At 38.4% G+C, this 27,955-nt stretch overlaps 1 protein-coding gene across 3 annotated transcripts; it reads left to right on the top strand.

Moving 5' to 3' along the window:
• The first annotated feature begins 7,898 nt into the window (after window positions 1-7,898).
• Window positions 7,899-26,316, top strand: kctd1 (potassium channel tetramerization domain containing 1). Of its 3 annotated transcripts, XM_044134339.1 has the most exons (6): window positions 7,899-8,629; window positions 12,603-12,742; window positions 16,196-16,374; window positions 17,164-17,308; window positions 22,640-22,945; window positions 25,172-26,316. In XM_044134339.1, the coding sequence occupies exons 3-6, from the start codon at window positions 16,211-16,213 to the stop codon at window positions 25,331-25,333; spliced, it is 777 nt and encodes a 258-aa protein (XP_043990274.1). In that variant the 5' UTR covers window positions 7,899-8,629; window positions 12,603-12,742; window positions 16,196-16,210; the 3' UTR covers window positions 25,334-26,316. The 3 variants fall into 3 exon arrangements, with proteins under 3 accessions (XP_043990274.1, XP_043990272.1, XP_043990271.1); XM_044134337.1 differs by lacking the exon at window positions 12,603-12,742; XM_044134336.1 differs by lacking the exons at window positions 7,899-8,629; window positions 12,603-12,742 and adding an exon at window positions 14,734-15,517.
• Window positions 26,317-27,955: the final 1,639 nt, after the last annotated feature.

The raw sequence follows: 27,955 nt of genomic DNA, 5'->3' as shown, positions 1-27,955 counted from the left end.
CAGTCAAATGGGAGTATAAGCAAGTCAATCATGAAGCTCTCTTTTTGGTCAGCCTTCATATTCCTGGAACTTGTTCAATTTTGGAAAAGTTGCTTAGAAATTTGAAGGGCGCATATTTTTCATGAAAATGCCTGAACAAAATTGTGTTCTCAGTATGTTTCTGTTCTTCCAAATTAAAATGTGTACCTAACATTAAAAGTGTTTTTACAGCATCATCTTCTTCTTGCATTACAAGCTGTCTATCAGGATTTTGGAGATGGAGTGTGGAAATACTAAATATTTACTGAATGCGCCTTCTATTGGCAATGCAGAGGGAAAACTTTTGAGAATTTAAATTGTGTTCACGCTCTGTGAAAAGGAGAAAATTGTGCCTTCTGTCAATCAAATTGGGGAGAAAACAAGACAAATGTATTCAGAATTTGCTGACAAACTTCTCGTAAGTTTTTGCAGTCATGGAAAATAGGAAACTCTATTAAATGTTGTACAAAATACTAGATGAACAGTTGTTTTCTGTGTTTGATTCCTTGCTGACATACCAAAATGGTTTATCAGTAAAATGTTGAACAGAAACCAATTCTTTTAAAAAACCAACAGAAACTGCAGCTTCTTTCAAAGTTATTTATGAACATTGTAGTTTTCAACATTTGGTCACAACCACAAAGCTCAATGTATTTTTATTTCCATTTTCTGCCAGATCAACACCAAAAAAATCTAACAATATGAGGTACAATATAAACATACATCTGCATGTCTATTAGAGTATGTCTCGCCCAGTTTTCCACATCTAGAGGCACATCAATTATTTCAATCTCAAATTGATTCCAATCTGAACTTTGACCTTGGAATATAATTTGATCTAAACCATTTAATTGTAACTCTGGCTGTATGTTAAGGATCGTTGTTCACCTGGAAGTTTTCAGCTGACAGTCTTTTGCAGTCTCAAACAGGTTTGATCATCTACAATTCCCTGTTAAAGGTAAAGGTCATTTTATTTATATAGCACATTTTCAGCAACAAGACAATACAAAGTATTAAGATGGTTCTATACACAAAAGGTTCTATACTGAGCAGATCACCTTCTTCATAGAGCATAGATTTGCACATTAATGACAATTTTCACACAAGAAGTTTTAATTGTACTTATTGAGTATTTTTAGTGATTAGCATGTAGCCTTTTGTTCTGGGCTCTGCACAGCTGCTCCTCATTGACGAGTGAGGTGGTTGCCTGTGAAGGGAGGATAATTGTTAATCAGAGCAATGAGCTACTGGTGGGTAAAACTGAGCAAATGTTTGTGCATAATCTGTAGAGTGTGGAGTGCTAATATGAAGTGACTCAACTGTCTTTTCTGTGTCCTCTCCAGGGTGTTTGGACAAATACTGCCCCAGGGGTCCAGACACCATATGTAGTTTCCGGGAGAGGCCATTGAAAAGTGTGTGTGTGTGTGAGGGTTGGGGGTTGTTTATGGTTTTTGTGGTGTTTCATTATGGTGTAATGATAAAACATAAAATATTTATAAAAAGTAAATGGAAATGTTTGTATTTAGAAAACGGTATTTTATTTAAATGGGCAGAGATTGATGAATTGAGATTCCCCTGTGAATTAAATGTGGTTTGGTCCGTCACAGCTGGGACTATTTAAGGCTGCAGTTTCACCTGTGAAGTGTTGATGACTTTGTGTGAAGAATAAACCACTGCTGTTTCCACCTGACTCTGCCTCAAAGCTTCATCCTCACTGTAAAATCCAGCTGCAAAAGGCCGCTGTGTTACATGGATATTGTTTTGTAATGCAACCCTCCTTTACACTTTGCCACATTTTCATCCCTGACTTTTCTGATGTGTGCGTTGTCTTTATTAATGTTCACTGTCAACTCCCTGAGGTCTTCTGATGCCTCTATTTAGGTATACACTCATGGATTATTTTAACTAATTATGTGCCTTCTCAGGACAGTTGTTAGAACTGGATTTTATCTAGTAATCGTGGACAGAAGAGAATAGAGGAGTTAAATATTTTTTTCTTTTTTAGTTGCTTTTGGAAAATTATGCATGCTTTTTTTTACTACACAAATTTATGGCCTAGCTTGTGTTGGTCTACCGCATAAAATATTAATAAAACACTTTGAACTTTATGATTGTGCTCACTTTATTCTATTTTAGAGCAGGCAGATTTGTGGGAGATGAAAACTCCTAATTTTCAGTCCACAACAGAAAAGGCAAATAAAAAAAAACAGATAAAACACACACCTTAAAGATCATTAGCAATTAATATTTGGGGATTCGTGGAGAAAAACAGCGTTAAACACTAGTTTAATAATTCATACTATAAACAAGAAAGTCTCCCACTTCCTTAATAATTTAGACGTAAGCTAATGTTGATTTATTCAGGAAGGTCTCTGCCACCAGCACAGCCTGGAGTGCCCAAATTTGAATTAAAGTAGGACAGTAGCAGGCGAGTCTGTAATAACATTTGTATAATTTTATTATTGCTCTGGGCTCAGTTCATTTCCTCCTCCAGTAGCTGCGTGAAATTGTTTGATTCTTGAAACTGCCTTGAGTCTGCGGCTCAGGGGTTGGAGGGTGGTACAGGAACAGGAAGGCATGCGACACTCTCCCCGTCTGATGCTGTCAGACACAAACACACACACTCACACACACCCCCAACTCCACGTGCATACACTCATGCAGAGAGAGCAGGAGATAAATAACTTTGTTATTCTGGGTTTTGTAATATTATTACACTGGCTCACTTAATAACTTGAGCTGTCTTGAGAAAATGATTGATATTCTCACTTTGTCAGCTATGATAAATATTATACTGCCTCTATTTGAAGAAGCTAGGAAAAGGAGTAACTCATTCATTGTGTAATCATGTTGTTAAAATATGAGTTTGTATTTTTATCCATTTTCAGCAGAAAGGTTGAAGAAATTCAAAGAATTGAGTCAGCTTGTAAATAGGTTGTTTTGGTGAGCCTACGGCAATTTCATTGTCTTTTTACAAAAAACGTTTGATTTCACTTCCTTCATGACAAATTATTAAACTGCATAACCATTTTAGTGCATGTGTGAGGGGGTTAAAAAGTTTCCAAGTCCTATCTTATGATTTCCACTTTGTGGTGTACCATATTGTGATTACGCTCGGCAGTGATTGGACTATCATTTCCAAAACTCTCATTTACAAAACTCTGATTACTCCGGCACAAACAATCAAGTTTGCGAGGTATTAGCTTGTGCAACACACACCTGAGACCCCGGCGGATTTGAGTCGCAGAGGGAGGGTGGAGAAGTTCTGATTGGTTTCCTCGAGGCTCTGCTTCCAACTTCCAACCCGCTCGCATTCCCTCACTCCTCTTCTTCCTCCCCCCTTCAATTCCTTTATGCAGAGCAGCCCAAACTGCAGTTTGATGAAACACATTTGTTTGACTTAACTCTTGCCTCGCCATCGCAGCTAAATCTCAAAGGCCTGTCGGTGTAATGTGGCCCAAAAGCAATTGGGTTAATGAGAGGATATATGTACAAGTGTGGGACTTGACCTGAGGAGCTGTTTTCCATTTGGGTTTGGTCTGCTCATGTTATTAGGGAAACCTTTATTATTGTTGCCCTCTAGTGGGAACCATATAATAGGATTACATTTTATTAGAGCCTCCCAGCATTACCCAAGCACCCCCCTACCCACCCACCTCCTCTTGTCTCTGCTCCCCTTGTAGAAGTGTCACTGACTCCTCTGTCCATTGTGGGTGGGATGGTTCCATTTGGGGGTGAAACAGAACCAACAAGTGGGGAAAGCAAATTATCCAGCAGAGACAGACTTTTAAGAAACGCCTGTGCATGTTGAAGTGAAATCATTTGGTCAAATAGCACAGTGAGGCATCTCCAACAGCAGAAAGACTTTATGTGCAATGCAGTGAGAGCAAGAGGCATCCAGTACCTTGCAAAACTATTCATTCATGCCCCTTGAATTTTTTTTCACATTTTATCACCTGACAGTGACTAACACAAAGTGGTACATAATTGTGAAGAAGCAAGGAAAAATTTTCAGAATTATTTATAAACAGAATAAAGTTATTGGTGTTTGTATTCATTCCCTTTTATTCTGTTCCCATAAAATCTGGTGTGACCAGCTACTCTCAGAAATCCCTGAATTAGCAAATAAAAAGCATCAGAACAACAAAGAAACTCACCAAACTGGTCAGGGATGAAGTTTAAAGCAGAGTCAGACTATGAAACATAATCCCAAGTTTGAACAACTCACAGAGTTCAATTAAATCCATCATCCTAAAACAGAATGAGAATGACAGAATTCTAAATGTACCAGTGCATTTTTCTATTTATGAACTCATAAATAGAATGACAGGAGGGAAGGAGAGCATTAATCACCCAAGTGGCTCATGATAACTCTGGAGCAGAGATCAACAGCTCAAGATGGAGAATCTGTAAATAGGAAAACTATTACTACTGTTCTCAAGGGGAAAAGGGGAAAAAAAGGGCAGTGCTAAAAGAAAGTAATTAGAGCTTTTTAAAGTTTACCATAAACCACATGGAGGACACAGGAAGACGCTCTGCTCAGATTGGACCAAAACTCTCCTGTTTGGCCTTCATGCCAAATGCTTTGTGGGAAAGAAAACTAACTCTCCACATCACATTGAGCACACAGTAGTAGTCACTATGAAACATGGTGAAAGCATAGTGCTTCTCTTCAGTGAGGAAACCAAAGATGGAGACTTCAAACTGGGCAGAAGCAGCAGGACAATAACTCTATGCATTCGAGCTACAGTAGGATGCCATAGATCAAAACAATTGGCGCGTTAGAATGGCCCAGTTAAAACCTGAGCTGCAATGAAAATCTAAAGCATGACCTTTTTTAACTTCCATCCATTTCATGTCTTTGCTTATCCTAATTTAATAAAGAGGCTAATATCTCATAGCTCTAAATCCATTACTCCCAAACCCTCCATGATCATGATGCCTTGACTACAATATACCAAGAGCTGAGCTACACTCTCAAGCGCAAAATTTCTTTGTGCCAAAGATAATATTTGACAAACAATTCTGGCCTAAAACTGTGCAAGCCTGGAGGGCAGAGTGAGTCAGGATCTGGAACAGCTTCAGCACTTTCCCTTTATCCATCCCACTCCCTTATATAACCACAGGCCATTAGAGGGGTGTGGTGAGTGTGGAGCAGAAGTTACTAACAGGGTCGGAGGCAAAACCAACATCTCTACCTTACACAGACTCTAAGCAGAAATGAGTCCAAGCTGTTTAAAAGCAACTACACAGATACTATGCTTACACAAAGTTGTTTAAGGACAACGATTTTAAAAAAAAGAGAACATAATTAGTGTTTGCTTATGCAGAATAAATCCTGCTTAAACTGTACACTACAACTAGAGGTGAAATGCAAAGTGCAGCAGTGTGCAAAAGTCATGACTTAATTTATTTATACTTGCATGAAAGGAATCAGACAAGAGTTAGAAGTTAAGGAAAAGCTGATTTTTGCTCCTGTGATTTTTTTCCCCCTATATCTCCATCTTTTCTCATTCAGAGCAGGAAAGTTTTACCTTCTCTTCAAATCTTAGCGTCACCATAAACTGTAACATAAGACGTTATCTGCTCAGATTTGATTCGCCGCTTCTTCTCTGAGACATTGCCGGAGGCATTTTCTCAAAATTTCAGCAGGCAGAGTGAGTTTTCCAGGCTTGGTCTTTTTTCCTCTCCAAGCATAAGTATTTATAACCAGATGATGTCATTCAGGTCAGGCGATGTGTGTCTAAGCAAAACTTACATCTGCAACTAATCTGGATAATTTGACCACCAAAGAAAAAAGAAAAACCTTCAGCCATCCACCGCTTGCATGTTGCAGTTTTTTTAAGTTAACTGAAGTTAAACACTTTGCTTTTAAAGTGACTTTGTGACAATAGCAGCAAACAGCTATTGTTACAAAGTCACAGTAACTTTCTCATTCGTTTGCATGTGATGCATAAAAGAATTTCATAAGGTTTGTGGTTTCCTTTGTTTCTAAAATGGATAACGCCTGGATTTAAAACACTCATGCGGTTTCAATCAAGCACATTTAATCGCATTAGTGGTGTAAAAACTAGTATCCTTTGTTTATTTTGCTACATAATCTACTTGTGAAAAGTAGGAATATTTGGATAATTATGGTCATTAATTATATTTTCCCTAAAGCATTTATTTTGCTTTGTCATCTGCTTTTACCTACCAGTTTAATGTATTTTCTAAGTATTAATTTCCTACTTGAAAGAACGTTAAAATTTAAAATGCATTTGTAAATATTTTTCTTACTAGGATGTTTTTAGATCTTTTTTCATGTGTTACAACCTCTGTTTTTGGGACAGTTTTTTAGTGATGCCTGCAATGAACTGGTGACCTGTTCAGGATATACCCCGCCTCTCGCCCGTTGACCAGCACCAGTGCCAGCACCCCTGGCAACCCCACAAGGGGTAAAACATGTTGGATAATAGATGGGTGGTTTCAGTGATGGAATAGTGTCTTTCAAAAGTATAGTTTTTTCACATGAACTTCAAAGCATTTCATTTGACACATCAGTAGAAGATAGTAATTATAGTGTGGATCATATATTTTCCTGTACAAAAGTTTTAAAAAGTTGTGTTAGCATTTTTATATAGTTCCACTTACTAAAAACTTTGTAGAACCATGTACATATGGTATTTCAGTACCAGCTTTGCATGATAAGAAATTTGTAGATTATATTTTATGGGGTTTTTGGGTTTTTTTTTTTTTTTTTTTGCCTATTCCTACAAACAAAATGACTCAAGTTCTGTCAGATTTGAATGATAGTTTATGTTAACAAAAGATATTTAGGTCTTGCCATAAATTCATAGTTTGATTTAAGTATGGCCTTTGACTAGGCTGTTATACTAAATTGAAATGCTTCAATCTAAATCATTCAATTTCAGCTTTGATTGCAAATTAAAGGGAACTCCCCAGAGCATGCTCAATTCAACTTCTCATCAACTCTGACTAGTTTCCCTGTCCCAGTTGAAGAACATCAACACAGCATGATACTGCCACCACCATGTTTTATAGTGGGCATGCTGTATTCAGGGTGACATTCAGTCTTAGTTTTCTGCCACACAAAGTGTTTTGTATGTAGAACAAAGAATTCAAATTGGACTCATCTCCCCAAAAAAGCTTTTTCCACTTGTTTCTTGTTTTCCCCTACAGAATGGGTATTACATCTTAATTGGGACTTACTTTGGCTTTCATTCAACAATTGCTTTTATTATTTAGGGGTGTCGGCCTAAAAGAGGCACAGCACACTTTTTGATTCTTTACTTGCAATTAGTTTTGAAAACAATGAATCGGATTCCTTTAACTTCAACAGTCATTAGCAACTTTGTGTTACATAAATCTTATCAAAATGCAATGAAGTTTGTTCTAGTAGTTTTAGAGACGGCAAAGAAACAAGTTCAAGGGGTATAAAACCCTTTGCAAGACACTTAATCCGCCTGCTTTAAAATGTTTTAAAACACTGAGAACAATAGTTGATGCTCTCAACAGTAGGGGGCGTAAGTGGGTATTTTTTTTTAGCTTTGATCCACAATGTATGGCACTGAAACAATTAGAATGTACAATCTGACCATTCTATGGCCAGATGTGCGACGAACACAGCAGCACTCTCAGGTCAGACAGAATAATTATCATGTTGACTTAAGAACGGTTTTAAACATGCGATTCCTTTAATGTGTCCATCCCCGGAGTAATTCTAAAAAATCCTCAGAAGTGCCTCAATCTTCCTGAAATCATGCATGGTTGAACATTTGAAATGAGCTCGCACATCACCCCCAGGCACTGATTCAGACTTGATTGAGGAAAGGCAAGCTGCAAGTACTTATTTATACAACTACGTCATCTGGAGGCTGTCCAGAAGGAGGGAAGCGGCTAAAAAGATTGCACAGCAGAGGCTTATAGGGGAGTAAGAATTCCATTAACCACATTCCATTAATTTAATATGCTGATGCTGGACTAATCAACAAGTTGTCTGCTGCTGCATTGTGTCTTTATAGCACAGAGGGGGGATAAAAGAAGTAGATGGGTTTGATGTTTGAGAGGAGAAGAGGGGAAGGGGGTGGAAATCAAAGTACTCCACCAACAATCTATATAATTATCGTCATCTCCTGCTTTTCCTCTCTGGCAAAGAAACACTCCATCCATTTGTAGAAATCGCCTAGGGGAGCGTTACATCAAAACTAATCATAACGATTAAAATCAGCTTCTCTGCAGGGAGGAGGCAATAGGGAAGTTAGAGGCAGGGGGTGAGGGTGTTGTAAATATAGGACAAAATATATATATGGTATTTTTTTAAGAACGTAAACTCAAGAAAAAAACTAAGGCACCACTGCCGTACTCACTTACATTTACTCGCAGTTTTATTCTGCATATTGGTTTAGACTTGGGCAGAGACATGAGCTAATTGTATCCTGATCTTTGCCTGGAGGGGTTTCGGGAGCCCTGGAGCAAGTATTCTCTGTATTTTGTTCTGACTACCTTAGCCAAGCGATTGCATTTCTCGCTGGTGTAGGAAGAGAGGCAGATCTCAGGCCAAATCGGAGGAGGGAAAATAAAGGTTCACAAAAACCACTTCATGTTTCAGGTAAGTGAGGATTTATTTCTGTTTGCTGTTATTTCCGAGGCTGGGTGGACTGGGACATCGAGGCGCAGCAGCTTTTACGCATGTGCCAAGCGATTCGAGCCGCACTAGTTCTTAAGAAACATTTAACCACTTCCTGGCTATTGTTCCGTGGTTAGAGGGCAACGAATTTATTTGCATGGCAACAAGAACTAACGCAAAAAACGGGTTGTTGGTGCGATCTCGTGTTGCGAAAACGTTCCGTATAATATCCAACGCGTGAATTTGCTCCTGGCGTGGCTCAGCACCCGATAATATCCCCGTCCGTCTTCCTTGTCACCGCTCCGTGTACACAAGTTGCTCACAACTTAGTTAAACGCAGTTTTGTGTTGTTTAGGAACGGCGTTTGAACTTTGTTGTATTATTTTTTCCCCCGTTGTGAAACATTTCCATTTCCTGACTGCCCCAGATTGTGGAATGAAAGACGCCATTGTGGAGTAATTTCGCCGCAGGCGTATTTGTTATTCTGTATGACAGGATACAAACGTCAGTGCAGAATGGGAATCATCCGTTAATAAAAAAACAAAGCCGTGTTAAGAATTGTAGCTATGTGGAAAAAGGCAAATATGAGAGTCGTTTCTGTTTTTTAATTCCTCCTGGTTGGCATTATGACTGCGCTGTGTGTTAGTTCTCATCAGCAAACGTTGTGACTAAAGTGGTACAATATTTGCGACTGGCACTAAAATACTGTTGGAAGTACATGTACACTTGTGAGCACTTACTGTAAATACGGTTTGATTTTAAAATATAGATTATATCAACAACGTTTTAAAAGAACAGCTGAATATAGGATTATTTAAATATCTGGGGGAAAAGTGAAATAACACCAGTTCCAGGGTAAAGAAACACGACACTGAGATGGTGGCTTATGAGGACCAATCACCAGATGGCGCTGTTTCAAACCTGTAACATATGAGGCCTACAGTGAGATGACTGCCGTTTCTGTTGATCACTGAAATTATACTATAGAATATCAACTCTGATACCATATGCTATCTGACATACAGATTCCATATACAGTTTCAATTAAAGGATTTCATAAACACACTGTAGGGATCATTTTAATAAAGTGTTTTTTATGCATTTGAATTGTTATTTTTGTTGTGTTGGACTGAGGAAATGACTGTATAAATTTGAAAAAAAAAAAAAATTCTGCACAAATATTTTTCATTTATTGTGGACTTTCTCCTAAATCACACAGTTAAAGTTAGACAGACATGCCTAAACATCAACAAAATATAAGTTTCCAGTAATCTGTGGATAAAAGCAAATTAGAAAGTTGCATTTAATCTCACGTTTTCTATAGAGATCAACAAAGTTTCTGACATAACTATGGCTGTGCATTCAACCGTTATGAGGATTTAAAGATGTAAATTATGATGTTTGGTTTCCTGGCAGAGACTTGACTCTCATGTCTTGTTCAAATATTTTCAGCAGGGTGAAGGCCAGAGCTTTGATGACCATTTTCAGAAGTTTAAAGGAATAGTTAGAATTTTATGTGCAGCTAGTCACATGGCACTCTGACTGGTTTTATCCAGTTTGAAACAACTAATAAGGAAAAGACATAAAATGGATAGATATTAATTTATGCTTCCACTGGTAGGTTTGTCACAATATTCACAGTTAAAGAACTTATATGTTACCTTCTTAAAGTTATGTTAGTGATGATGCATCTTTCCACTTGATCAGCTGATCCTCCTGCCACCAGAATAATTTCCAATCTATTAACACCACAGGAACTAGTTTTGATTGGAGCAGACGATTATCCAGGTAGAATTATACCGGGCAGGACCTGGTTGACAACTATAAAAGTTTTATGATCAAGAATCAACATTCAAAGCTACATTCTTCCCAAAATTATTGGGCTTGTTTGTTTATGTTTGAACTTGTACATAAAATAAGGTCACAATTTAGAAAATTCCAAATAAAATTCAAACATGCACATAAAGTGCTTGTCTTTAGAAATCATTTAGGTTGTATGTTGTCATCACCAGTCAACCTTAAGAAAAGTCTCAGTCAAAATAAATAATTTAATGCCAAAACTGATGTGAATATTCATGTTGCATGTAAACTTCTGGCCTGTACTTTATCTCTGCCACTCCTGCGCCCTGGGACAGATTGATTTGTGCCAGTGAACATGCAGCACAGTCTGCCATAGCCTGCAGCACTGGTTGGACTTTCTTATCTAAGATGTCATGCTGTTGCACAGCTCTGGTAGATCCTCCAAAAATATTGGGAAATAGGGAAGCAGTTGAATCCATTGAAAGAAAACTGAGGTTTTGTTAATCCTTTCTAATTATTATCAAAGCAGTCACATGTGAGTCATTTAGATGTCCACCTTTAAAACTTTGTGCCAGTCAAGTTCAGCAAATTCTCTATTGTAGTTCTAGGTATTTCATTAAGAAGTTTTATTTCAAAATGTAAGGTATGATCTGCAATATGTCCTTGCAGAAATGTATTAATACTTTCAATACATGTCTATTTTTCATACTGTGAACTTTATGCCACTTATAATTTAAGACCAAAACATTGCAACAAAAACATTTTATAATCCCCCCTAAAAAAACTTGTTTTTAAATGCCATCACAGTAGGAAACTCTGCCATCACTGCTCTACTGTAACTTGTCCAAAGTGACCACTAAACCAAGCTTCAAAATCTCCCCCAGGCCATGTTGTTATGATGCTTTGCTACCTGTTATTTTGCTCCCTTTACAACAGGCTCTGACTTAAAAGTGAGCCAAAACTGTGTAAGCCGTGAATGTGTGTGGACATTTGAAGCAGATAGCTACAGGCAACAGAGCAGAAACAGCCCTTCCAGATTATGTAAATACTGGTCTGCCGTGCCTCAAACTGAATGTTAATGCTCTGTTCTGAAATGCTAATTATGTGTTGTGTGATATGTCAAAAATAGAGACAAACCGCATTGTTGGAGAAACGACTGAAAAGTTCATTTGTTACTCATGCAGCTCCTGAAAGGCTGCATGATGACTCTGGTTGCCTTGTATCATTTTACAGTCACTGAACAGCTCTAATATTTGTTCCTGGAACTTTGAATTTATCTGCACTAGAAGTGCATCTGGACACATGAGAATGTTATCAAAACATTGTTTATTCCAGTAATTCATCTGAAAAAGTGAAACTCATATTTTGCTGATTCATTAAACAAATAGTAATATATTTCAAGCATTTCATTTATATAGATATAGATTATGAATTTAGATGACTATGATGTACGGGTAGTGAAAAATATTGCTTCTTAGAAAATTAGAATATCACATCAACTTTTAAAACAGATATTAAATTTAAAAAGGACATATTAGGACCCATACAGTAGTTGTCCATTACTCATTTGAACACTTTAAGAAGGTAAGCCTCAAATGATCATTACTAAAGAATTTGATCATATAGAGAGGGCTACTAATGGTGATCCAGTCAATCTGATCCAGTTATAGATCCTGGTAACCTTTAGACCTTCGATCTGTTCTTAGGTTAAAAGTGTACTTGAGGCAAATGTGATGCAGGCATTTGCTCATGAAAAGGTCCACTGCATGTTGTTTTACAGTATTTCCAACTGATTTTGTGATATAGGAACTTATTTCCTCAACCCCCACCTGCCACCCAGCCAAACGCCTGTTCTTTTTCACTCCCTCTTCTTTCTCCCCTGCAATTTTCCATAATGCCTCACAGATTTTACACTCAATCCACCTTTGCGATGACAAGGCTTTGAGGAAATCCAATTCCACCGAGCTGTTTTCAGAACTTACTCTCCACAGGCACACACTCACTTCCGCGCACACACACTCCACCATCTCCACAAATTAGTCAGGGAACAAATTACCTGCATTCTGAGTGTGATCCCACGCACTTTGCCGGCTGCCTTACACAGGTCCCCTTTTGAAGAGCAGCCATGTGATTTCTCTCTCTTTCTGCCCCGCAGGCCCCCTTGCCTTCTGCGAGGGATTCTGGAGTTGAATTTTAAAACTATGTAAGGCTGCTGCCTGCGCTTATCAGCGCGTGCACAAGTGGCATGCAAATCAAACGAGGATCACACACCGCATTGGAGGCCTACACTCAAAGGCAAGCTTAATTGCTAATTGGGTAGCTAGGTGTGAAACCCACACTGCCAATGAGAGGGAGGAATGTGGATGTTTTAAGGCCAGTGGTTGAACTAATTAATTTTAATCTGAATAATATTAAAAATTGTGGATTCCCTACATTTTCTGTAAAGAGGAGAAAAAAAACAGCCAGGAAAAGGCTGCAAAAGTTGTTTCAACTGCAATTGGATGGGTTGTGGTTTGGTTTTGTGCAGTGTGATATCATAACTGGGATAGTTTTTGCAATGCTAGTATTTGGATTGGAAGAATTCCTTTCACACTGCAGCTTTCATGCTATAGGCCTTCATTTCAGAAGAAGAAAAAATGGTGCTTACATATGGGTCTTTCACAGTCAAAGGGCAGCACTGGTGTCAAAAAAGAAAATTCTGTTACCCTGACCAAGTTTTCTATTGCTTTTTGTAGTTTCCAGTCACTGGCAATGTAGCAACCCCCTGCATTTTGCAAAGTTGAAAGCATCATAAGAGCATGTGACTGTGCTTAGGATAGAGTTCATGGAGTCCATGCTACGTGCAATGCTAAGGTAAAGGGTTATTTAACTGGTTTTCAAGAACACGTGAATAATTGATTTTCTCTTATTCTAAATAAGATCTAAAATACATATGTTGGTCAAATTTGAATTGACCAAATTCTGTACTGAAGAGAAACTCTTTATAACAGCCTGAGATTTAAGAAACTTCTATGTGTGAAAACATTGACTATATTTAAAGTGACCAAAGTTGTATTCATTTTAACTGACTGACTCAAGGCTCCTTCTGATTTTGAAGACAGGAATCCAAACATGGATCTTTTTCTTCAAAGTGGTAGTTCACTTTTAATTTAATTCTGAATTGTCAAAACAGCAATAATCCCTGTTCAATGCAGAGTTATCTGCTTTGACCAGTTTAATTTTAGATTGTGACAATTAAATATTGTCTAGATTTATTAATAAGCAGTGACGTATATATTACTTTTGTTGCTGATTAGTATTGGCAAGCCTAATGAGCAGTCTTTATTAGTTTTCTCTGTCACAAAATCAAAATCTTAATTCTTTCTTTCTAGAAAACAACTTTATAGAAAACAACTTTAATTAAAGTTGAGTAGCAATGGTGCACAAACTCCACCCCAGTAGGTGGCAGGATTTTGTCAGTTGCAAAAAACATACAGAGAATGCGTTGACAGATTACAAGATTTGCTAAAAAGTGTTGGATGTTAAGACCAAATTTAGAACCAAAATAAGCCTTAAATAAATTTTCACCCACACCAATATATGTTTATAGATAGATAAATTGCCCTTCAATCAGATGAAGCATAGGGCAACATTAGAAAATTCATGGGCAATCATTTAAAACCCTAGGTGTGTAAAGCTGGTATATTCATACCTCCAAAAACTGTAACTGCAGCAAAAAAGTATACTAGACTCCAGGAGGATGAGTGCATGTAACTCTTTTCATATATTTTTACTTCAATTTCACACTAATAAATTACAGTATGTGTTGGTCTGTCACGCAACATCTCTCTACAGTAGACACTAAAGTTTGTTCTTGTGACAAAATTTGACAAGGTTCAGGGGCTATTAAAACTAAAGCAAGGAACTACATACAGATTATTCCATTAGATATTATATTTAACAACAATCAAAAGGGAGTTTAAGATTAGATTGATGGCAAGGAGGCTTCCCATACATATCCCATTCTCCCTGTATCATTGCCATTTTGGCCCCCTCTTGGTGGCCCAGGGCCGGTTTCATGTCAACACCACCACTGTTCAGAAAATGGATTCATTAAAGTTTTTTTGCTTGTTTTTGTTTTTTTAACTTAGGAAATTAGAGGATAGAGTCCAGGATATTGACTGGACTCTGTGTATTTTTCTATAATGCATAGAGTTCAGTCAACCAGATTAATTACTTTAATTAATCTGTGAGACTGAAAGGAATCAGGGCATGTCGAATAGGAGACTGCTGGTCAGTGCGGAGCATTTATGTGCACACATGTCCATGGATGAGTGTTGGCTCGGTCACTCTTTAAGCTTTGCACATGGAGAGACTGTTATCTTGACTGAGGCTTTGACCCGCTGCACAAAAAAAACAGCTGCTGAACAATGGGGCAGCAGCTTGAGGGCACGAGGGCACAAACAACGCTCCAAATAGGGCAAAGGTCAGCTGTGGTAGGTCCAGATGTGACTGTTGGCTGGACTCCCCAGAACTGCATGATCCCGCTCCGACAGGCTGCGTTTGTTCTATTCTGAAAATGCGACGCGCATACCTGCCACCGAAACAGCGACAGCCCAAAAAGAGCCGCGGGCGCTACAATGCTAATGTTGTCGGGGGCTTTGACTTCTCCCAGCCACTGCAAAGAAGCCGCTCTGTGTGACAGGAACGGCGCTGCCGCGCTCCCTCCCGATCTGCCGCTTTTCACGCCTTTTTCGCACATTTTAGCAGGTGCGCTTCAAGAGAAAAGAAGAAGGAAAAGAAAAAGAAAAGAAAATCCGATCTCCTGAACGTTTTACGTAAGTAGTGCAAGTAATGGACGAAACGGATATCATGGACCTAACGCATCAGAAGGCGAAGAAGCGACCGCGTCCAATCAGTTCCGTAGATGAGACGGTGCACGCTTCGCTCAAGCGGCTGCCGATGCGAGCGGCGGAGTGCAGGGAGCCCTCCCTGATGTTCACTGTCAGAGGAGAGCCTGTCCCTGCAGCGTCTCTCAAGCAGAATGACCACTCGGTGACTTCCTCTCCAACCACAGTGATGCCAGCACAGGTAAAACGAGAAAGAAAGGAAAGAAAACCTGAAGTTTCTCAGAAAGAACAAAGTAATCGTCGCCTCACTGCTGCTGAAAGCTTTGTAACGTTTTATTCTCCTCGTTTATTATGAACTGCGCACGTATTATTTTTTTTTTCTTTCGAACCTCCTTCACCGCGTGTAACCTTTGTAATACACCTCCACTCCACTGTTATAGTTTCATTTATATTTGCCTTTTTTCACTTATACCCTATCTTGAAACTTTTTTTTTTTTTTACAAGACACCAAAAGTACTTTACTCCTTGTTGAAATTAAGAGAGATCTTCTGTTTAATGGTGTTTGTAGGTTAACGTGAAACAGTTTTGCCCCCAAAAATCCTATTATGGCTTTCAGATCGAGAGTCATTATTACTCGTTTTCATGAGAGAGAGAGAGAGAGAGAAAGATTGATGCTTCAAATTAATTTGGTTTTGGAGATTATGGCCCACAGGAGAAGATGCTTGTAAGATAGTGGCAACATTCAGGTCAAGGTCAGGCTTCTGTATCCTGCAGTTACAAAAATGTCTATTTTTTCACTCATGGGCTCTGGAGTGTGGAGAATGAGTGTGTTTCCTCAGCTTGCTTTTAAATTGCATTTGATTTTTGGAGGGGTTTTTTTTAAAGAAGTGAATTCACCCTCTTGTCGTTTTTTTTCCAGGATAATCGCTCCAGCATGTCCAGACCCATGATCACCCGATCACCAGTGTCTCCCTTGAGTAACCAGGGCATCCCCACACCTGCACAACTCACCAAATCCAATGCCCCTGTGCACATTGACGTAGGCGGCCACATGTACACCAGCAGTTTGGCCACCCTAACCAAATTTCCTGAATCCCGGTGAGTCTCCATCTCCAATCCAAACCTAAAAAGAAAGCAACTTTTGCAGCTTAGCGTACGCAACAAAGGTTTTGCATCTACAGTTTTGTGGCTGTTTTAAGACAGAAAAGAATAATAGAGAGTGGCCTGTTCAAGTCAAAGCGTGTTTGGCAGTGCCGTAATTGTCTCTGGGTTTAATGTCAGCTTCTGTAATGTTTAATGTCATTATGTGACAGTCAAATGTCACAACTCCTCAAATCACGCATGTATCTTGGGGAGTCACTCGGAAGAGATTGTGATGTATGAAATATGTGGTGCTGTTCGGCTTTTAATCACTCAGGTGCACACCGCATTGCATCTTCTCACTTCTCACACCTACAGTCTACTGTAGAGTTGTGTTTGAGAGGTAAACAATTTGCAGGAGCTGGAAGTGCAGACTGCAGACAAAAGCAACTTGGTTATTCTGACAGATGTCAACGCAGCAGCAAAGAGCCAAAGGCCATGGAGCCATCTGGAGGCCGGGAGGCCACGCTGTCGCTCCGAGACCAGGCCTGAGGGTGACTGGCGCCCTGCCTCAGGCAACCAAGCACCAGCTGGCCCCAACCTCTCCAGACCACCTCTGCTATTAATATCTTTTTCTTTCTTTGTCAGTCTACCTTTAAAAAAGAAAAAAAATCCATCGTATGATATTAGTCTTTGAATGTTTGTTTTTAAAAGTAGAATAAGTGTTTTTCTAATCTGTACATATTGTCCTTCTACCACCTTCCCACCTTCCCTTTCCCCCCTCACTCCCCTCCTCTCTCTGTGCAGAATCGGTCGTCTCTTTGATGGCACAGAGCCCATAGTCCTGGACAGCCTGAAGCAGCACTACTTCATTGATAGGGATGGACACATGTTCCGCTACATTCTCAACTTCCTCAGGACGTCCAAGCTCCTCATTCCCGACGACTTCAAAGTGAGTCCATGTCTGTTCTCAGAAAACTGTAAAGTCCCATCAGCCAGTCAGCAGTCCTGCAACTTAGCGTGCACAATGCCTAGGCCACCAAACGCCTTCGGCCTCTGATACTACATGAGCTCCTGGAAACGACTGAAAGTGTAAAATGTAAATATCTACCCAAGGATCTCTCCAAACAAAAAGCTCAACAGTATCCACCTCAACATCAAGGAATGCCTTTCAGTCTAGTGTTGTTTTAAATCGCATGTCTTTTTTTTATTACAAAACCAATGATCTTCCATGAAGGTAAATTAGCTCAAAGGCTCCCATGACAGACTATTTCTGCACTGTTAGACTTTTTATTGTAATTTTACAGTACCTTACTGGCAACACTGTTGCCAGTAAGTTACTGTAGAATGGTAATTACAGTAACTTACTGGCAACAGTGTTGCCAGTAAGTTGCCAGCAAGGTACTGTAATTACCATTCTACAGTACCTTACTGGCAACAGTGTTGCCAGTAAGGTACTGTAATCACCATTCTACAGTAACTTACTGGCGACTTACTGGCAACAGTGTTGCCAGTAAGTTACTGTAATCACCATTCTACAGTAACTTACTGGCAACTTACTGGCAACAGTGTTGCCAGTAAGTTACTGTAATCACCATTCTACAGTAACTTACTGGCAACTTACTGGCAACAGTGTTGCCAGTAAGTTACTGTAATCACCATTCTACAGTACCTTTACTGTTATGATATGTCACAGTTAATTTTTACTGTGAGTGTGATTTACAGTTATGACTGCTTTACTGTAAATGTAGTTTATAGCATAAAACTGTAAATGTATTTTATAGTAAAGCTGGTCTACTGTAAACTTGTTTCACAACATAATGTCAGTTTTACTGTAAATTAAAGTTTACATTTTTTAATACAAGAATATTTTACCATAAACCGAAAAGTTTCACAAAAGAAATTTTAGTCCAAGTACTGTGAATAAAAACAGGTATTTATTTTCAGCAGATTTGTTGAAATAAAATCCATTTATATATTCACAATGTCATAAAGAACAATGTCACAATATAATATACAATGTGCTATAAAACAACAAAACCATAGAACACACTACAGGTCATGTCAATATTTTTATGGCACATGTATGTAGCAACATGAACATGTGTGCATCAAGTACCAGCCATAAACTATTAAAAGACTGACTTTTAAAAAATATATAGAATATACTTCATTTAAAAAACAAGCAGAGGCTGCATTGTCAGAAAGCAGTTAACAGTAGCTTAAATGTGCTCTGTTACACAATACATCACAGTAACAGTGCAAGTGCGATAATGTACTATATGGTAGGCATTCATATCAATAAATATTGTTATATCAGATGCATTTCCTACATTAGAAGAACTTTTATTCCATTTGTCAAACAAAATCAGTGAGATCCATCTTGTGGAAGCTGAACTGTAAAGAATAAGACAGACAATGTGGGAGGTCATGAGATGGTCAGGAAGTTATCTACATTTTCAAATCGACAGGAAGGCTGACAAATTAAGCTGAAGTGACAATGTCCAAATGCATAAAACCATTGGCATAAAGCAGCATTAAGTTGATAATTTCTTTAAAAAAAATCAATTACACTGAAGTGATAATAGAAGCTGCATAAAGAATGAGCAGGACTGGCTTCACTTCAGGTTTTTGGATTGTTTATGGCAAAAGCAGTCAGTCAGTCTTCACTAATTCAAACGATTGCGTACTGTATTGAGACCCTGCAAATGTCCCCAAGGAGACGATGAAATACAACATGTCATAACAATCTTTTTAGTCATTTTGTTGGTGCTGATGGATTACTGCAAAGGTGTGCCTAATAAACTGAAAACTGCATAGTATAAAAAAAACACCTCAATTAAACGACTACACACTTAAACATTTCTGTGATTAAGTAAGAGATGCAGCGACATCCACTTTTTACCACGGACACAGAAAAGATGCAGGCTACTCTAAAGGGCTATTGTGTAGGAATCACATGCCGTTTATAAATAATCATTAAAATCATATTAAAAAGCCTAAAGTAAAGTCAGAACATGCAAGATAGGAGGAAAAGACAATAAAATAATTTGGTACATTTGGTAAAATGCTTACCTAGTTGGAAGTCCTCTATTCAAATTCAGCGAGTCGTTGGAGGAAGGTGTTGATCCGGGAGTTGACACTGACTACTTTCCTCTTGACAAGACTTCCCATCTTGCAGCTTGTACTGACTTTGGCTGTGCATTTGGTATCAACATCTGGATTGATCCTCACAAAGAATCTTTTAACAGAAATAAAATATATTAATTGTATTTTTTTAAATGAAGACATACAATACAGCAATCAGCTATGGTTCTTCATCATCAGTCAAACTGACATTAAATTTTATTCATAAATGGTTTGGTGTAGAGTACTTACAGTTGTATCATCTCCAGTGTGGTGGATGCTGACTCCTGATACTCCAGATTGAAGTCATAATATGACCCAAAAAGACAGCAAGGACGCTGGCAAAGTCATGTAGTTGCTCAGGTTCGAAAAATACCTTCTTCTCCATACTGACCATCCACCAGGTTGCAGACATCAAGCTATTTCCTAAAATAGACAAACCCTTGTCAAGCTAACGCTAGTGAGTAAAAGTACAGACTACCATAACTATTACATACATTGCTACAAAACAATTATAGTGATAGAAAATATTCCTCTTACCAAGCATGATTACCCTTGGTGTTGTAGGTAAGGTCATTTCCATCTCAACAGACATCTTGGTGGAAGATACCTTTGAAACATAAAAGGAAAACTCTTAATTATGAATTACTGGTAGTAATTTATATTTAAAGGGCGAGTTCACCCAGATTATAACAGGTTTTTGAGAACCTCACCCCGGAGACTAGACTAGACTTTACCCCTACATCCTGCTACCACTCTGAAACAGCAGATGTGAATGACAGTTTGTGAGGCTAAACGGATTTTTTAAAGCATTACATTCCACAAATACAGTATCTGAATGGCTAAGTACAATATGGGTTAACAAAATGTTTGTAATTTGGGTGAATTGATCCCTTTAACAAATTAATTGAACAATTCTGATTTAAGATGTGTGTTTTAAGTTAAGAGTCGATATAAAATTACATCAACCAAGATGAAGATTGAGTCCTCTTTTTCTTCTAAATGTTTTATTTTTCTCTGACGGAAGTAGGACATTGCTCTATTCCACAACAAAACCGATAATTAGCTGTGTGTTGATGTTTCTTCACATGACTACAAAATTCTCTAAATTCTGAAGTACAAATGCTGCAGAATTTACACCTGTACATAGTTGCACCTGTTAGTACTGACTTAACTTTAAATTTGCAAGAGCATGGTTTAAACAGGTGAACAGTCCTTATATGGAACCAGGGTTGGAAATTAACTTTTTTGTCCACCTGCCACTGTGGCTGAACCAACTCAAAAAATAACAGAAACCACTTGAATGTTTTCCACCTTTGTCCTCATTTACAGACTCTTATACACTATGTTGGAGATGTAATGCTACTTTAGCAGGCTAACTAGCTGTAGCAAGCTCAAAGTTATAGATTAGGTTAGCTGCTCCTCTACATTTCCAGATTATTTTGTGGCTTCAAATATGTTTGAAGAGCTGTCTTTTTACCTGTTGTCTTGTCTTTTCAAGAGTTGAAACTATGTTAGCACTCAGCAGGACAGAACTGCACAGCCACTTGGAGGAAAAAGCTTGGGAGTTAAAAAAGTCATCTGACAAAAAGAAAAAAAAGAACAACGTTAGAATTCATCCTTGTTGACCTAGCTAATCTGCACTCTTAACATTTGCAAGGTCATGGTTTAAACAAATGAACAGTTAGATGTATTTTTAAAAAAAGTGTGTGGGGGATCAATTATCAGTTAACGTTATATTGTTCGACAAAGGATGTAACAACAATGCTAACAGACACTCATCACTGAGCTTATCTCAACCCAAAGCTAGTCGCTCGAGGAAGATTTAGCGGCAAAAGCCAAGCTAAAACCTTCGGTAAAATTAGCACCTTAGCTAACGTTAATTCCGAACCAGCTCAAAAAATAACACCATCATATTTTTCTATCTTTCACCTCATGCTAAGTTATAGCATTATAGCATGATGCTATAAGTTACGTTAGCTCCATCTAAAATATACATTGGCTTCAAACAGTTTTCTAAGTGTTTTTTTTACCTGTCTTGCGAAGAGCTGAAGCAGTGTGAGCCCACAGCGACAGAGCTGCACTTGCACTTGGACGGAAAAAGCTTCGGAGTTTAAAACAAACGTCATCAGAAAAACGTTGGAAGCGAAGCCACCCTTGATGACGTAGCTAGATAAACTGCATATTAATGTTAGCTAGGATGTGAAAAAAAACAAAAATACATGCTCTCTTTCTGCCTTAAAATATGTTAACCACTAAAGGAGTAAAAATACAGAAACAGAGAACCACGATGAAACATCTATGATGACCGTTGGAAATCAAATAGAATTCTTACATGGCCAGCGCAAAGACATTATTAGTACAGTACCACTACTGTAATGTGTAAACAGTAAATTACAACTTCAAAACATACAGTAAGTTACTGTAATGCTATGTACTATACCCATAATGCAATGCAAATTACAGTAACTAATTGTAAAGATGTTTTATGTTAGTTTACTGGGCATTTTGCGGTATTTAGCTGTAAAAAATACAGTAAAGGCTAACAGTGCAAGATATTATAAATACAGTACCACTACTGCAATGTGTAAACAGTAAAATACTGCAACTTCAAAACATACAGTAAGTTACTGTAATACTATGTCCTTTACCCATAATGCAATGCAAATTACAGTAACTAATTGTAAAGATGTTTTATGTTAGTTTTACTGGGCATTTTGCGGTATTTAGCTGTAGAAAATACAGCAAAGGCTAACAGTGTGCAGCTCAATATATGTCCAGCTGCCGAGTGTCCATCGACACTGACTCCCTCACTCTGTGACACATTAGCATTCCTTTTTTTTTTACTCATATGTGTCATTTACTCAGTAATTACTAAACTTGCCCTGAGAGAAAACAAATAAGCACAGGATCTGTTGGACTGTCCAAAGCACCACTCAATCAGTGGAAAGTATGCCAGTTAAAATAAGCAAAGGCTCAAGTTCAGGCGGAGGTCATTTTCACATTGGGAAAGCTTTAAGAGAGTCATGTGGAAAGGGCTAAAGCAGGAGGGAAAAGCATCAGTTTCACACTGCATCTTCATGTTAGATATTTTGTCGTTTTTGGTAATGTTCTACAAGATACATTTTCTGACCACACTCTACCCTGTCCTCCACAGGACTACAGTTTGCTGTATGAAGAGGCCCGATACTTCCAGCTGCAGCCCATGCTTGCAGAGTTGGAGCGCTGGCGTCAGGACCAGGAGCTGGGCCGGGTCTCCCGGCCCTGTGAGTGCCTAGTTGTGCGCGTTGCGCCTGACCTGGGTGAGAGAATCACCCTCAGCGGCGACAAGGCCCTGATCGAGGATGTTTTCCCTGAAATCGGTGATGTCATGTGTAACTCTGTGAACGCTGGATGGAACCATGACTCCACACATGTCATACGCTTCCCGTTGAATGGCTATTGTCACCTCAACTCTGTCCAGGTACACTATTCCTCCTTACTTGTAGGGTTTTAATATCTTTGACTAGAAGTGATTCTACTTTTTCATGTATTGCCAAACACCTAAAGTTATAAAGTCTTCTGTATGGAGATATTTCTTCATTTTAGATCTGTCTCAAGTCCTGAGATGATGATCTGTTCATTCCACATTTCTTCATCTACTGTTGAGAAATCTTTACTTTCGTTTCATTGCATTCTCTTATCTGTTTTTAATCCTACCGAATCATAAGAAAAGCCTTGAAGAAATTTGACTCTTTGATGAGTTCATCAAAGGATCAATTTATTGAGTCATTGCTGTACATCTTCCACAATCCTCACTTCCCTGTTGTCTGACTAGAATATTAATTTGACTTATCCTCCAAAGCTGGTGGATGGTCAGTTTTTCTTCAGCAACACCAGGTTTTCTTTGAACTCAGTGTTGGTAGTGCCTACCTGATTTTCACAAAAAAATGGTTACTGTTCAGTAATATGTATGCATGTTAGTAATAACTGCCCAAAGAGTAACTGAGAACTTTTCAGGCATCCATAATAATCCTACCTTTGTGAAGAGATAAAAAAAATATGAGAAATTACTGTCTGATAACAGTCAATAAAGATAGTACAGTTACCACTACACCTTTTCCCCACTGCTGCTCCTCAGTATCAGGCAAAACACAAATATGTCTGAACTTTTATCCACAGCTCCTGTTTTGCTTTCCTGGCCTCAGCGCAGTTGGTATGCTTGCAGCAATGATATCCTGGATGTACACTTGTAGATTTGGGGAGACAATGACATTTTTATCACTCAGGCATATCTGTAAAGGTCTTTTCGTTAAAGACCTTTAGAGATATGCAAGAGCCTTATGCATAGACATTTAAGGTCCATTTACAAGATTGTTCAGAAATAAAGGTAAATGGAAATAAATTCTAGAAATAAGGAAGTATTTGTTTTTATGTATGTGGTAAACATGTTTTAGGCATTTGGGTAAACCATTATTTTTAAAAGTTTTTATATATATGTATATATATATATATATATATATATATATATATATACATATATATATATATATATATATATATATATATATATATATATATATATACAGTATACCTAAAACTGATTATCATTGTTCCATTGACACTGGCTTCTACCTGATATATACTTTATTGTCATTAAGGGTTCCAATAGGTTTGTAGGTATCAATATCCCATTTGCAAGACTACATCAAAATATTTTTGCATTGAAAACCAACTCCACTGCTAAAACCAGCAGGAATTTGGCAGCAATTCACTATTGTGATTTTTTATTGATATTCCACTGATTCATTGATGGTAATGTCCTCAAATATGCATCAATAGCTGATGGAAGTGAGGCGTTTTAGCAAAGATTTTACAATGATTTGGACTGTGTCTCCTTCTGAGGAAGTGAAATCTCCACCTCCTTTCCAAAAACACACAGACAAAAAACGTCTCTGAAGTGTGTGAGTAGTGGAGAGCAAGCAAAAGAGTGAGCACGCTCCCTGGCAGGTTGTCTCCAGGCAGGGCCCATAATCCTGTTTGGTTATTAAAGCACGCCGGCGGTGAATGCTGTATCTGCGGCTAATGGAGGCAGGGAGGCGGAGGGGAATTGGGGGAGGCTGGGAGAAGGAAGGGAAGCAGAGAGAGCTGCCAGCAGTAGGGGGACCTTTGTAGTTTTGGCGGAGGCTTGAGCCTGGGGCAGGACTGAGGAAAGGGGAGGTTTTGCTCGGCAGCCCACACTGAGCCAAGTGGCAGAGAGAAAGCCTCACTGCTCCCTGGGGCCTCTTCGATGGAATGTGATCCTACAGCCCCCCCGGACACGTCTGTAGATGTCTGCAAGGCTGCAAGATCAGAAACAGCTACACACACACCCAAAGACAAACACACACATACACAAAAAACAATGAAAGGGAGGCAGGAGGCAATATGAGAAGCTCTTTGTTTGGTGAAAGTCTTGTGAAAGTCTCATCCCAATTCCCATCACGAGCCGAATGTTGCCACAACTTAGACCCAGAGCTAATTCCAGTGGTAGAGTTGGCGCAAAGGCAAGAGCATATAATTGTTTTGGGCAGTTTTGTGTTTCTTGGTCTCTCAGAGGCAATAAAAGGTTAGAGATGACAGCCATGTTTTGGCATAATAATTTTAATTGATTCCTGCCAGTTTGTTTTTAACATTCACTCAACATTCGTCCCTTCTACATCATCCACAGGTTCTGGAGCGTCTTCAACAGCGCGGATTCGAGATTGCTGGCTCTTGTGGCGGAGGCGTGGACTCATCCCAATTCAGCGAGTATGTCCTGAGGAGGGAACTGAGGAGGACAAGTCAGCGAGGACCCAATTCAAACAGGATAAAGCAGGAGCAGCTGGACTAGAAACCTCCAGGGCAGCAGGAGGTGCTAGACTTTTCTGTAGCAGCCAAACAATCAGGGCTGCAGAGCTCTCTGGACTCTGTTTTTCTGCATTTCCTTGTTGATGTTTCTGTTTTCTTACACTTGAGAACCACATAGAGAATAAAAATGAAGTGCAACAGGAGATTTTTGCCATATGAAGATATGAGGCATTTGATAACTTTGAGATTGCAAAGACATTTGTGATTGTCTAGTTCCCCATAAACGAGTTCAAAAAGTATTTATATATATATGCTGGATCCCCAAACAAAGTTTGTTTTAAAACTTGCAGCCTACATTAGGTCAAAAATTTGATTTCTAACATACTCATATGAATTAAAAGTCTTTTATTGCTGAAGTAGTGTGTTGCATAGCTTGTCGTCAGTGACTGTTTTTGTTGTTTCACTAGCATATTGAATGCAGAATTTTTTTTGCCCCCCTCGAAAAACAAATTTGTGTTGCTTAGAGAGCAGAATGTTCCAGACCTTATCAACATCTATGTTAAGAAAACACATTTTTCACAAGTGACATGTACAGAAAATCCAATGAAGTTGTGTTTTTGAAATTAGCCATCAAGGACGTTACAAACACAGTGGAAATGAATATTTTTGTAAATTATTGTCGCACCATTTGCCTCACAGAATAGTATGAACCACCATTCCATGTGATACCTTAGGACTTGTTTCATTGGAATCTAATTTTTCTCAGTCACGACCTGTAAATTTTCATTGTATGTCTTTGTGTTTTTTACATTGAATCTTTTTAAAGCAAGTTTCTTGCCTCAGACATGACTGAACAGATTAAAAGCATATTGTACTATCCAAACTGAGATGACTTGTATTTGTAGCACATATTGATATGAAGTTCGATATAAAGTATTTCTAAGATTACTGAAACACCTACGCTCCTTAGATTTAAGGGGAATGTAGAGTAAAAAAATGTGAAATAAATCTCAGCTAAAGTTGTAATATTGTCTGTTTTTCACTTTGTCTGGACATCTTAGATACATTTCCTTACATCTGTTGGACCGTCCCAAATGACGTAAGTAGTAAAATCCAATATATAAGGTTAGACTTAACTGCTCTTCAGGCATATACGTAAAGCAAACTATAAAGACAATATAGTGTTTATCTTAGTGATAGTGCTGGATATTTTTTTACTTAGCTATATTGAATAAGGTTGACTTCTCCACACAAGCACTGTCAGTTGTGTTTCCACATATTCCTGCAGGGCCAAAATCCAAAGTGAAATCCCACACAGAGCACTGTCGCCTTGTCTCCGTCCCTTTTGGCAGAATCTCCACTTTCTATGACTTTCTGCAGTTTATGCTATATGTCTTCCTTTTAGGTCTCTTTGTCCCAGATTTCTGTTAGAGCTGTCTGCTATAATAATGAGTAACAACTGTGGCAAGGAGAGAGTGTTATTCATAGAAAATGAAAGTGCATTTTCTTTTTACACATTTGTAAATCCGTAACAATCAAAGAGATGAGATCAATGAAACTAGAGCAAAGTTTTACAACTTCAACATGATTTTTAGTAATATTGTTGAATTTTTCAACTCAAATTAGTATCTGTAAAGCAATTGGTTTTGTAGTCATCCTGGAAAAATGCTTAACTATTCTCATATTCTAAAATATATCCATTTGTATAACCATCTATTCATTCATTCATTTTTATCAACATTTTTATAACTCCAGGGAAAACTAACTGAAAGGGTTCAAACTCCTCCTAAGTAAGTCTAAAATGTTTTATTAATTCAATAAAAATGCAGCCTTTCAAATTTAAGAAGACAAAATACATTTTACATAAACCTCTGTAGGCTGTTCTGTGGCACAGTGGTTAGCAGTATCAGTTTTGGGTTTGAGTCCAGGGTTCTTTCTGCATGGAGTTTGTGCATTATGTACACCGATCTGAAAAGAACAGGTGTCACAGAGAATCACAGATAACTCTCTGCTACACAACTCTTTACACCTACTGTACTATGATCAAAGAACACTTGGCTGTATGGCAGTGGCTATGATATAGTGTGAATAGCAGTTCTTGATAATCAGAAGGTTGAGTTTGATTCCAGGTTTCCAATGGAACATGTAAAGTTTCCTTGAGCAGGGGGTGCTTTATTTAATTCAGCCACCTCCATGGGTTTTCAGCCACATTAGTGGGAACATAAGGGTGCAGGGGTTAAGTACACCCTGCAAAGGAGGCCTTAGTACTCGACGCAAGTTCGATTCCTGGCCAGGTGACCTTTGCCGCATGTCTTCCCTCTCTCTCATTACCCTACTTTCCTTTCATAGCATTTTCAAATAAAGGCAACTAGAGCCAAAAAACCTTAAAAATAGTCCCCTTGAGAGAAACATCAAATCTTATATTGCATACTGTTAGAACATTCTGAGGGCAATTTGGTAAAAAAATAACTGATGGTCATTATGCCAAAGAAAACTTCTACATAAGGTCAGCTCGTTTATTTTAATATGATACAGATCAACTCTGGCTAATATTGTATACATATGCTGTAACCTAGAGCAGAGTTAAGAGTAGATATTTCCAGAAAGCAATTATTTGATTATTTTCCTTGTCAACTATTTTAGACCTTCAGATCTTCATTGTGGT

This window comes from Gambusia affinis, linkage group LG12 (assembly GCF_019740435.1).
Source record: "Gambusia affinis linkage group LG12, SWU_Gaff_1.0, whole genome shotgun sequence".
Lineage (NCBI taxonomy): Eukaryota > Metazoa > Chordata > Actinopteri > Cyprinodontiformes > Poeciliidae > Gambusia > Gambusia affinis.
This window is presented reverse-complemented; position numbering and strand designations above follow the sequence as displayed.

What these genes read in the sequence shown, in the direction of transcription:
- kctd1 (XM_044134336.1), top strand. Translation starts at nt 15,281, where the DNA reads ATGGACGAAACGGATATCATGGACCTAACGCATCAGAAGGCGAAGAAG. An exon ending in CCACAGTGATGCCAGCACAG is followed by an intron (nt 15,518 to 16,195) that starts GTAAAACGAGAA and finishes TTTTTTTTCCAG; the next exon opens with GATAATCGCTCCAGCATGTC. An exon ending in ACCAAATTTCCTGAATCCCG is followed by an intron (nt 16,375 to 17,163) that starts GTGAGTCTCCAT and finishes CTCTCTGTGCAG; the next exon opens with AATCGGTCGTCTCTTTGATG.